The following is a 13182-nucleotide window of genomic DNA, read 5'->3' as shown; positions in this document are numbered from 1 at the left end:
TTGTGTCTTGGGGTACCACTGAAACCTGTTGCATATAGATCTCTCTTGTCTTTATTTTAATGTTTGATTGGATATTTCTGTAATCACTCAAACAGATCCTCACCAGGTTTCAGTGACAGACTTTTATCAGCTACATTGAGGGAAAAGAAAAAACAGCTCACCTCTTGAGTTTCTTTCCTTAAATATTGTTGCAAAATTTCTGACGTCAAACAATGAGACACAAATTACCCTGTGAACTGTTAACATATGCCTGTTTACATATGATATCTTATAGCCAAAACAGATTAAGATTTGAAGGTTTAACTGCTGTTGTGTTTCCACTTCTGGGAATCATACAGATCGGCTTATTCATCACAGACATTTTTATTCTTTAACTCTTGTAAGCTATTTCTATCTGGAGCGGAGTTTATGGGGGGACGTGAGAACAGAGAGGTTACAGCTGCATAACAAACTCCAAACTTTGTAAAAGACAGAGCGAAGAGCTGTCAGTAACTACAGCCACCCCAATGAATCAGGAGCAGCTTATAACTTCTGCCAGGTCAGCTGACAGACAGAAGCCTTCCCCAATTGCTCAGGCAAGTCTGTCCTTCCACCTAGTAAAGTGCCAGCTGCAATTCATGCTGATGACCAAGCCTGTGATATTTCAATTGAGGTGTTTAAGGCCCGGCTAGATGAGGCTTTGAGCAACCTGATGTAGTGGAAGGTGTCCCTGCCCATAGCAGGGGGGGTTGGAACTGGATGATTTTTAAGGTCCCTTTCAACGCAAACAATTTTATGATTCTATGAATTTCAGAAGGAAAATTACTTGTAAGATCCAACAATGAGAGAGAACCAGCCATCAAAAATCAACAGGACGGTTCAAATTCCAGGTTCAGGGAAAAAAATGCAATCATCATACTAGGATTCCTTGGATGTTATGGTATAGTTTAAATTCAGAAATGCTAAACATTTTGGAGAAAACTTCAGTGATTTCAGTAAATACAGGCAGTTTTCTCTAGCAGTTGAATGTATGGAGTGCATCATTGAATTTGATGGAACTCATTTAAGCACTCTCATCAGCAATCATATCATAAGTGCACAAAATATTTGTCTTGCCTATATGGCTGTGACCATACTAGAAAGGAGGTATCTCTGATGATAAAAGAAAGAAACCTATCTTTATTTAAATACACATGCCTCTTCCTCTCATATGTGATTGTTATTAAAACTAGGCAGGTAGGTGCTGTGAAAAAATCTATTTCTTTCAGGTAAAAACTGAGAAGGATTTCAGCATTTAGACTGCACCTGCTCTTGCTGTTCAGGCTCTCTGACTCACTGATGCTGCCCAGCTTGGGCAAGTAAAGGAGGGAAGGGAGATCATGTATTTTGAGGTAGGAATGTAGATATTCAAAAATACCTTTCCACTTAGAGTAGCAGTGAGTGAGTGCTTGACTCCTTGTTCTCTTCGAATTTAAAGTGTTGCTTCAGATTTGTTTGGTTTTCCTCCCAGCTGTATCGTCTTAAGCAGGCAGGTCACATTATTACCTGTGGATTAGCTAACACAGAGATGGATTGAGTGCAGCTTCCGGTAGGGCCATCAGTGCTATGGGTCAAGCCTCTTTCTCTAATGTACGACAACAAGGTGTAACCAAGCAGGCAATCTCCCTTACAGGATTACTCATCAGAACATAAGAGTAATGACCGGATCAGGAACTGTAGCTATCTAAGGGTATACTGGTACAAACACCACAGGTAGCAAACCAAACCTGCTGCCACCAGTTTGTCAGTATGAATTAATCTGGGTACAAATTAGCATTTATAATGTTATGTGTTATTGGAAGGCACACTTAAGCATCCAGACACCTACACAAACTAAATCTGAGGTGTGATACTGTGGCCATGCAAAATGTATGTACATCTTTGCATGTGAAAACTTGGGAGGCTGGTTGCCACTAAGGATTCAATTAGATCCACAAGGACAAAGTAAATGCACCTCTCTCAGAAACTGCAGGGATTGTTTAGCTAACACAAGTTTCTTTTTCTGAGTGTTCTGCTTATAAAAGGCACCAGAGTAAATTTAACCACAAACGTAAAGATGAAACAAAAAGCTATGAACAGTTTAGAACATACCCTCCCCCTGCCTTTTTTTCTTTTTTTTCCGCGTAAGTGCTATAGTTAACATCCTCCCTTGTGGTATTTAACTGAAAATCAGTGACCCATCTAAAAAACATTTGGTTTGAGGCCTGAGATGTCTTAAAAGTGACCTAATTTTTACATATAAAAATACAAACAAGCATATAGTGCTTAACTGCCTCCCAGTCTCTTTCAGCTATTAAAGCTGGGCTTCCACAGACAGAAGTACTCATGACCACTGCTGAGTTTTGAAAAGATGGACCTTTGGGGTTAGACCACATTATAAAAATTACTCAGCTAATTCCCATGAAGTGTTTTGAACACAAAAGCTCAGTGCAAATAATAATGGTTCGGTTCCCTTTTTTCACTATGAAATCAGCTTGCAGGTTAATATTCTTCAATTACAAAATAACAATTTCAGTTTGAAGTGGTTTGCACTCTTAAGTGCAATTTTGGTTAATAATGGTCTACAAAAGGAAAGCTGTTAGCAAACAGTAATTCAGAGTGAAAAGCATAGCATTTAGGTACCTTAGCTACATTTTACAGTAAATGTTAGATTGTAAATTAAGGCAAATGACCTGAGAAAATGCCATCTAACCCACTAAGGATCACAAAGCTCAAAGAAGCCTCTATTTTCTGCTTCACAAATGCCAAGACATAATTGCCATCTGACCACCAAGGCAGCTCCTTTTATCTATGTCTTTTTCTAATTCATGGGGTGACCGCAGCAGTGGACACGGGTAAACTGATGGATGCAATATATCTAGATTTCTATAAAGCCTTTGACACAATCCCCCACAACATCCTCCTGTCTAAATTGGAGAGACATGGATTTGATGGGTGGACGGTACAGTGGATAAGAATCTGGTTGGATGGTCGTATTTAAAGAGTAGTGGTCAATGGCTCAAAGTCCAGATGGAGATCAATGACTAATGTTGTCCCTTGGGGGCCCGTACTGGGACCAGTGCTGTGTAATATCTTTATCAATGATATAGAAAGCGAGATTGAGTGCACCCTCAGCAAGTTTGCAGACAACACCAAGCTGAGTGGTGCAGTTGCCACAACGCAAGGATGGGATGTCATCCAGAGGAACCTGGACAGGCTGGAGAAGTGGGACTGTAAGAATCTCAGGAGGCTCAACAAGGCCAAGTACAAGGTCCTACACCTGGGTCAGGGCAATCCCCATTTTCAGTACACGATGGGGGATGATGTGATTGAGAGCTGCCCTGCAGAGAAGGACTTGGGGTGCTGATTGATGAGAAGCTTGACATGAGCTGGCAGTGTGCGCTCGCAGCCTAGAAAGCCAACCGTATCCTAGACTGCATCAAAAGAAGTGCAGCCAGCAGGCTGAGGGAGGTGATTCTGCCCCTCTATTCCTCTCTTGTGAGTCCTGTGTCCAGTTCTGGAATCCTCAGTGTAAGAAGGACATGGAACTGTTTGAATGGGTCCAGAAGAGGGCTACAAAGATGATCAGCGGGCGGGAGCACCTTCCCTATGAGGACAGGCTGAGAGAGTTGGGCTTGTTCAGCCTGGAGAAAAAAAGGCTCTGAGGAGAACTTGTAGTGACCTTCCAGTACCTTGAAAGGAGCCTACAGGAAAGCTGGAGAGGGACTATTCATAAAAGCTTGTGGTAATAGGACAAAGGGGAGTGGATATAAGCTGGAGAAGGGCAGATTTAGGCTAGACATTAGGATGAATTTCTTCACCCTGGGAGTGGTGAGACACTGGAACAGGTTGCCAAGGGAAGTTGTGGCTGCCCTATCCCTGGAGGTGTTCAAGGCCAGGTTGGATGGGACCTTGGGCAGCCTGATCTAGTGGGATGTGTCCCTGCCCATGGCAGAGGAGTTGGAACTAGATAATCTTTAAGGTACCTTCCAACCCTAACTAGTCTATGATTCTATCATATATGTAGTGCCTTATCTGTTAGATGTGTTCAGATCCATTTAGGTAATACAATGTGTCACAACATTTAAGACCTTTTTTGGATCTGTGCCCAAATGCATAGATATCTGAAGCTTATACAAAATGAAATTAACTGCTTTTCAATATGAAGCATATGGTTAGAATGTATTTGTATTATCTACAAATTAGGTTTTGGAATAAATTTGTAAATAATTGTAGTCTTCCAACATACAGTATTTAAGTAAAACCCTCTGGGACTTCCAAACATAAAAAGCCTGAAATAAAAGCTTCTGAATCTCAGTAAGTTAGGGCAGGGTGTTCAATAATTGTTACAAGAAGTCCAGGATCTTCAAAGCTGAGTGGTAATTTTGTATGTCCACATGCAAGGCACGGATGTGCAGCACTACCCATAAATTAAGCTTAATAAGGTTTCCTGAGGTTTGTATTAAAGCATGAACGTGCTCCCAAGCAGGGCATATGACTTGGTCTGAGTGCTCTGCTCCGAATATTCCTAGCAGTTACAGAGGCAGTAACAGAAACAGCTGCAATATTGAGCAAAGCACTCACTATTACACGTCGGCAAAATCTGCATCTCTAATGTACTGAAAAAAACAGCACACTCACAAGGCAGGTTAAATGCTGTAAAACATTTTATTTTTCAAATGCAGGTTTTTAGTATCTCAGAAAGGTTAAAAAACAAGTTAAACTGGAATTCCTCATAGTCAACAGTTAAAGAATGCTTTCAGTTGCAGGGAGACCTTCAACTTTGCCTATAAACGAAACACTTTAAATAACAATCAGTTACACAACCTACTTACAATCAGCAGCTTATCTCACAAGACCTCTCAAGACAAATTTTCTTTGTGGAAGCAGGGTATCCAGCTGACTTCTCCAGCGTTGACCAGCTTTGTTTATTCTGACTGTCAATCGCTCTTTTAAGTGCTTCATCTGGCACAAGATCTGATTCTTTTACATCAGCATGGCTACAGCCAATTTTAGGGCATCTGTTAAAAAGAAAAGAGAGACTCCATTAAATTGGAATAATTGTATTTGTCAGATCTAGGCTTTTACATAACATCTGCTGGTTTATTGTATGTATCTGGGATTCACTCTGTGTCAGTTCCTTGTTACCTCTTTCTCTTCACCAGCTCCTCTGGGGAAAATTAAATGCATTTATCTAAACTGGTGGGAATCAACAGCTGAAAGAAGGAACACAACAAGAGACAGAGCCTCTCACTTACAGATCACTCTCTTGCTTCATGTAACATAAGCTGCCTGCATCAGTAATGACACTAACATTGCCTGGACATCTTTCTGTGTTGCTTTCTCTCTTTGCAGTCCTCTACATTTGCCTTATTAATCTGCAGTGGAGAATTATCATCTTCACTGATAGATAAACAGGGAAATTAATTTATAGGAAAATAGATAAAAGAGAATGAGACTTGCAGAGGCTGACTAGTAAATCAGTGGAGTGTCTAGTTGGTGTAAAAATATACCTATCTGCTTACGAACTGAGAAACTACAGAAAGGAGAGATGGGGTCAAATTAACAGCCTCTAATTGATAATCAGATACAAAATGTCTTACAACTACTTGAAAGGGACAGATAAAGACTGCAGGGTGAAAGATATTCAGGGACCAAAGGTCATTTTCCTTTGGCAGTGGCCCAAAAACGCAAAGATGGTACCTGTAGTCAGAAATAACACTTTTCCTGAATTTTTCCTCTATTAGAAGTAACTTTTGTCTGAGGCACTGAGCTTATTTACACTCAGTACTCATAGGTTTTACTCCAGCTTTGTCCATAGCTTACTGTGTTTGTCATGGATAAGTCACTTAATTACTCTGTGCCTCAGTTTTCCCATTTATCACCTTATTAGTGCAATAGCTTGCCAGATTAATGAATAACAAGTGCTCAGAAAGCTTTCCACATTTCCTGTAAGCATTAAGTATTAGTATGTCCTTCCAGGCAGAGGAAAATAGCAAGCAAACTGAGACACCTAAGAGTTGCCTAAAGGAGTCTAAGGCGAGTCTATCAACGCAAAACCGGTGGCTGTGTGTACGTCAGCTGCAGGGCTGACATTCAGCCAGGGCACTGCCAAGTGCACCGAAGGGAGCACGTGGATTAAACTGGAAAGTATGTGTGAGGAAACAGCCATTTCTCTAATGCCAGAGTGAGGAACAGCTTTGATTTCAGAGTCAGGCTAGAGAGGATACCCCTAACCACGACCCTGCTCTGTCAAAATACCTGCTTCCACTTGAATATCGCTGCAGGAGTGCAGTTGAGTAGCAACACATGAGAACAGGGCACTCAAATGAGGAACTTTTTGCATCAACTGGCCTGTCTTCCCACCACAACAGACTATGGTTTTTCAAAACTGACTGCATTTTCATGAGAAAGGTTAAAATTACTGCAGGTCAGTGAGTTTCTATCCATCCATTCCTCTTATTTTGTTGTCATTCCCAAGATATTGCACCCACTCCAATTTTCCTCCCTAGACCTCATCACACAGGCAAGGTATACTACTTTCACCTTGTTCTTCAAGCTGTCTTGACATTAAGGTGCTGGCTAGACATCCCAATTGATGCTTGATTTCATAGTAGTGCTTCCCTGTAGTGAGGAAGAAGCATGGAATAAAAAGTTCCACTCCACCTTTGTATCATCCATGGTGGAGTAAGCAAAGTCTAACAGAAAAGCAAGAGCAAGGCAGGGAGGAAGTTCACTGCCTGTGGCATTATCTTTGGGGAAATCAGGTTGCCAGTCTCTGACAGACCTTCCTGAGCACGTGCAAACTACACAGTTATTAAAAAGTCCACAACTGGTAAGTTTCCATGAGGTCATCAACTCCAAAGCATAAGGCTTTAGCATATACAGTGTAAAAAGAAATGTGAAATTAATGATGAAATGATACATCCTCTAAACTTCCTCCAAAAAGTATTTGAGTTCCTTCTCTCCTTCTTCTTCTTTTTTTTTTTTTTTTAAATCAAAACCGTTCTAATTTCTAATTTGAAACTTACCGGGGAGAATTTCAGGTTTAAAAACTCAAATTTGTCCTGTGTGGAAAGTGGCAGGTTGCTTTGGTGACAAAAAGTAAGAATTATTTAATCGCATTGTAGTGGGAACTGTACAATCCTATCTGGTCACTATTAAACTCTGCACTACCCAAAAGTTGTGTTTTAATATTTCACATTTTAACACTCATCAATTGTTTTAATATTTATCATTTGTACTGGAATACAACTGCAAAAGAGGGAGCAAGAAGCAGCCTTTTTTACTTTTTAATTAATTCAGGGCTTGCTAAATAAGCAGTGGAAATAAAATGAGCACCTACATTTTAGGAAGCTCAGGTTTCTCTTGGTTGTTCATGGCTATATGAAATCTCTCTGCTTCTGTTGTGCAGGTACTACAAGTAGCTGTAACTTCCACACACGCTTCCTGAATATTTCCTTACACATTGTTTTCATTACAAAGAAAAGGTTCTTCTTGTGTACAGTACTAACGGAGACTGTGACTCGGGCAGACACTGAGGTATTACTTCCTGCAGCCTTGCCAATCCAAATACATTTCCCAGAACAAGTGGAGTAAAATTCCACTTACACAGCAAAGCAAATAGCTTTTCCACACATTCTTGTTAGCTTACCGGACTTTTTTCTTTTGCTGCTTTCGAGTCTGGATAATTTTTTGAATGGCATCTTCTTCATACGTATGTCCACAGATTTTGTTTCGGACTGGCCTCTTCATTTCCATCTGTAATCAATAAGGTTTGATTTAGAGGAATTGATAAGGCCCATGAAAATGCTGTTTATGAGATTTTATGTAAAACATCAGGAAGTGTGTTTCCCTTTCATACATGTCATTCTACTCAGACTAGGGGATCAGCTGCATTCTTACTTATGTGGGGTTTCTTTCCAAGCAGTGTTGCTCTTCTGCGAATGCTTGTAATTTATACTGCCTAATTTTTAACAAGTATTGCAGATTTATAGTAAACAATTCAAGGAAGAATATGAAATAACTATTTCCCAAGTGATTATAGTAGCAGTGATAGCATACCTGTGTAATGGGACAAATGAAGTTCATCTGACTCTGAGTCACGGCTATATCTTCATCGATTTGTTCAATGGCCTCATTATCATTATCTGATTGATAACAAACTATAATGGGAAACAAGACAAATTTCATTTAATATTTAATAGCTAGCCAATACTTAAAACAAGCAAATAAAATCCAGCATCTGCCAAGCATTATCTCACGGTGATATCTCAGATGTCACAATATATTTCTGTACTACTTCCTGAACAAGGTATTGCAAAAAACGCTGTACTATGGTCTCTGTTAGAAAATGTGGATTTTTAAATGGCAACCACTGTCATGTGTGTACGTGTAGCTATTTATAGCCAATTCTAGAAAGAAGGACTGGGAAGGAAAGCAAGCTGGCCTGAATATATGCAAAGCCTTTTGTGATCTCTCAGTTTCACCAAAACCCAGCAACATGCAGATTAGTCTCCAAAATCTAAAAAAGGATGAGGTGGAGCTGTTGCAGATTTGGCAGTCCTACCCTCAAGATCTGTTTGGGTTTGAATGTCATTAATGGGCTTGCTATATAGCCCATATACAGAGTATATAGTTTAAAAGGAATTTGTACTATTTATCATAATGTATCATTTGTAAAGTGATGCCACTGTATTTTAACAAGTTTGTAATCAGTGAAAAACAAAAGCCAAGAAAGTGTTATTTGAGATGGACAACAGAAATGTTATTGTAGTAACCTTAAGGAGGAGAGGCAGAATGAAATACTGAAATCTCCCAGAAATCACCTGATGGCCCAGTGCCAGGGAGTGAGGAGCAAACAAACAAGAGATGCACCTTGAGGTAAAGAAGATGCAGGGTCCCACCTTTACCAGAAGAAGAAGGCAAGGTGTAAGCAACTTTGTGTCCCCAGGAGAAGGGTTCCATGCAAAACCTATTTAGCCAGAGTCAAAAGCTCTGAGAAGCACAAGAGAAGCTAAGGAGGATATATATTGCTAAATATAACCTTAATAAATATATACATGTTGTTTTATCTTTTCCTAACTTCGCTCTGTTATTGTGCATCTAGGCTTTTAGTTGAATGCATTTATTTATCTTTAAATCTTATCTGGTAATAACAGCAAACTTAACACCTGCAGTAACTTTCCATTCCTTTGGGGCAGTTCTGCAATGTTTTTGCAGCAGTGCCCTGGGGTGTAGTCCTCAAGGTGTCCTATGCTGAACAGAACATTTTTCTCTCCAGCTGCACAGGTGAGTTTGCAAGGTAGCAATCCAGGGTTTGGAGAGGATGAAACCCTTCAGTGGCCTGTGCTGGCTTCGACTGCCAAGGGGCCAGTAAAGTGAACGTAAGTGAACACAGAGGATTTAGAGTTACTTCATGATTTGCCTTCTATGCATTCCCAGCCTTGGTTCCCTTTGCTGCTACTACACACCATCAGCCAATCTTTGCAGATTTGCATCCCTGGTATTCAGTCTTCCACATCTGTTAAGGGCCAGTATTTCCTAACTTATGGTCAGTCCTGCATACCTGCAGAATACCATCACCTTCCGGATGATAACAGCAGACATCACTCTTGGAGCAATCACAATCTCTCACACCCAGTGCAGGCTGAGCACACTGCCGTGTGAGCTAGACTATCTCTGGATGAGGTACTTGTGGCATCAATATTGCAGGCAGCGCTCGCTCCCCTACAGCACCCCTCAGTCTGCTAGTTTTATTTGCATGATGTTCCTTCCTCTTTAACAGAGCTTGCCCTGTTCTCCACTCCAATATACCAAGAATTTTCCAAGCGTTCAGGAATGTTTCTGACCCAGGTACCCCTGCAAATACATAGGCAATAGTCAGGCAAGCATCAAGGGTATTTATATTTCTATTAGTAAGGCCTCACTCAGTAGAGAGTGGATGCAGGAGGAAAAGGAGCCCAAATGTCCACTGTCAATACCAATTTTAAAGCTTTAATCTCCAAGATTATTAACATACCTTTATCAGATACTGACTCCCTAACAAACGTAAACACTTGCAAATCAGAAGGAAAAGGGGGGCACAATTTAACTGCAAATACCAAAACTGCAATGGTCTACACAGGAGATAAAGACTTGAATTGGTTACTACTATTCAGAAAAGAAAACCTGTCTCATATTATTCTTAGATTGCTGATATATAAGGTATATTCTATCATAAACACAAACTATATTGAAAAAAATACAACTTTGGGGGAAAATAGTGGGATTTTTAATGAAGCTTTTGAAATACAAAGCAATGAATGAAATCCTAATGTGGCAGCAAAGTTAAACAATAACAGGACAAGAGGGAATGGCCTCAAGCTCTGCCAGGGGAGATTTAGGCTGGACGTTAGGAAAAAAAATTTCACGGAAAGGGTCATTGGGCACTGGAACAGGCTGCCCAGGGAGGTGGTTGAGTCACCTTCCCTGGAGGTGTTTGAGGGATGGGTGGACGAGGTGCTGAGGGACATGGTTTAGTATTTGATAGGAATGGTTGGACTCGATCCAGTGGGTCTTTTCCAACCTGGTGATTCTGTGATTCTATGATTCAATATTGCACATTTCAACAGGTACCAGCCTGGACATGGGCTGCTCTATTTAAATATCAGACCAATTTTTTTTCCTATGACTAATGATACCAAAGAACAAGAGATGCAGAATTTCCTTAAATTCACGTATCTGCAAATTTTCACATACTGCAGCTCTATTCTCTCCTACTGAAAACACCTGGAAAAACATTTTTCCATACTGTACTTTGTTTCAACTCCTGAACTGGGCACATAGTTCCAGTGTACCAGCATATCACGTCAGTCAATGAAGCCAGAATAAAGCAAGATCTGGGAGGAGTGATTGTTCCCACAGGATGATTTCTTTTTTCCTGTCAATACCTAGATGCCAAGGAAGGTGAGTAAAGGTTTAAAATGTGGGGCTTGTGCCTGTGATTTTACTTTAAAGCTCAGCACTCAGAGTAAGGCTTGTAAGCGGCCTCTTCTGAAAGCACATTCGCTTTACCCAGCACCTTCTGACTTTGCTAAGGAGTCACCACTTCACTCGTCACTTCTGTGTGTGCTTACCAGGTACCGACACAAGAATTAAGAAGACGAAGTTGAAGCATCCAAGTCTGAAAATAGGAGCTCAAGCTTGCACACTGCTGTTTGAGTCTCCCCTGAAGGTCTCAGGTGTCTGATTTGTGTGGGCTAAATCATAGGCTGGGTTTACCTCTTTCTCATACTGGCTTTGGAGCTGATTTAGATGCCTCATGTTTAATGGTTGAAACTCCTTGTAGGTGGGATGTATTAATCTTCCTGGATTCAAATTGTCCTCCTGCTGCAAGCTTATCCTAAACACTTCAAGTTGCACTTCATTTGCAATGAATTTGTATACAGACTACCAGAGCAGGGCCCTGGTTTCAAGAAGTTATCACAGCATAAATGAATAATTACTTAAAACATTTCCTTTTCATAAGCAGCTAATATTTTTAATAATAAATAAGCAAGACGGGGATGATGCAAGCGATACCTCAAATATGTCAATAGCAAATTAGCATAAATCAGATAAACCACCTACAGATTTGTTGTTATTGCTTGATGTTCTAGATTACAGGAGGAGAGAGGAAAATAACTTTTTTCAATTACAATAAATTTTGCAGAGATTACACAAGGCACACAAACTAGCCAGAAATATGCTCTAAACCATAGACCTATACCTGTTAACTCATACTGGAATACTTAATACAGTCAAAGGGATTTTTTACCAAATGAAATGTAGAAAAGTTTGGAGCATCTAACTTGCAAGTGCAACTACTCCATAGAAGAAAAAATAAAAACACCAGGTCATACATATTTCAGCTAAGGCAGGTTACATTTTTCTAAAACTGAGTTTTCCTTGCAAATTAAAACCAGGTGCAGAAAACATTGTTCCTGAAATTCAGATGTTACCTTAAGTAACCGAAGTACATACATCTATTTTGGAAGTCTGAGCAATTACATTTTAAGATCCTTAAGAATTTCTAGTTTACCATTCCAACCAATTGAAACCTGTTATGAGTTATTAGTAATATATTTTCTATCTGGCTATCTCAGCAGTGATGTTTACAGCTAATTAGTGCCCACTGTTGTAATAAAACTGCATTCTCATAAAGGTATCTATTTTTGGTAACACATCATAATGAATTTTGCAACTGCCAACTGTTTTTTACTTATTTAATTTTAATTAAGAGCTGGTAGTACTTTATATCTCTATCACTTTCATCTCTTGATGAAAATGTGACTAATATACCTTAACTCAGTTTTTACTTACTCTGCTGAGAGAGACTGAGAACTTTTACGCAAACTTTTAAAAATAAGAAAACCATACTATGAAGATGTTAACTGCTATATTGTGAATTATATTAAGCACGAATAAAATACATATCAAAAAAGGATTAGAGTGAAGATCCTCTCTGTAGTCATTGTCACTTCTATGGCAGACAGACTGCTGTCTGCTTGCTCTTTCCAGTGCCAACAACATCCTCTACCCAATTCCCATTTCTGTAACTTGGCCCTGAGTGAGCACATGTTGCAATGTAAACTTAATTGATTTCTTTCCTTTTGTGCTGTGCTGTTCTGCCTTCTCACCTGCCATCAGTCAGACACTAATCCTGGAAATCAAAGGGTAACGTTAAGCATGCAGGATTGAGTCTTTGTAAGCTTGAGCCTCTAGACAGACAAGGTCTTGGCTCCCAAGAGGGTCTATTGTACTGCTGACTCTACAGAAATAACAGCAACTCATGCAGGCTGGGAAAAAATCCTATCTCTGAGAGCTCCAAGAAAAACATGAATGTTATGAGGGCAAGTCAAATGCCAAGTGTCCCTGCCAGTAGGACACAGAAAATAATGAAAAGTGGGGGAGGTGAAGGACATCATCACATCCAAGAGCAGTACTCCAAGAGTCAGGAGGAGTGTGGGACACTGCTTGCATGGGGCCAGGAAGGTCCAAGGACAAGTCTGAAGGAGAGAATGAGCCCAAACACTGCTTTCCATGAAAGACTCCTGAGATAACTATGGGCAATCTTTAAGAGTGGGTCAGCATCCCCATTTGTGCTCTGAATTTGGATTGGGCTTTGGATCTGGAGAAGAAGACCAGAACAACCATCCAGTGCGC

The 13182-nt window shown here is 40.1% G+C and overlaps 1 protein-coding gene across 1 annotated transcript in view; it reads right to left on the bottom strand.

Moving 5' to 3' along the window:
- Positions 1-4652: 4652 nt before the first annotated feature.
- The window catches only part of NSMCE2 (NSE2 (MMS21) homolog, SMC5-SMC6 complex SUMO ligase), a 130479-nt gene continuing 121949 nt past the window's right edge, over positions 4653-13182 (bottom strand). Inside the window, exons 5-7 of the mRNA XM_069854655.1 lie at positions 8062-8162; positions 7652-7758; positions 4653-5018 (exon numbers count right to left, since the gene is read on the bottom strand). Of these exons, the coding sequence (XP_069710756.1) occupies positions 4835-5018; positions 7652-7758; positions 8062-8162 (392 nt within the window). The 3' untranslated portion in view covers positions 4653-4834. The remainder of the gene's footprint in view (positions 5019-7651; positions 7759-8061; positions 8163-13182) is intronic.

This window comes from Phaenicophaeus curvirostris, chromosome 3 (genome assembly GCF_032191515.1).
Source record: "Phaenicophaeus curvirostris isolate KB17595 chromosome 3, BPBGC_Pcur_1.0, whole genome shotgun sequence".
NCBI classification, from domain to species: domain Eukaryota; kingdom Metazoa; phylum Chordata; class Aves; order Cuculiformes; family Cuculidae; genus Phaenicophaeus; species Phaenicophaeus curvirostris.
The sequence above is the reverse complement of the archived record's forward strand: the minus strand, read 5'-3'. Positions and strand labels throughout refer to the sequence as shown.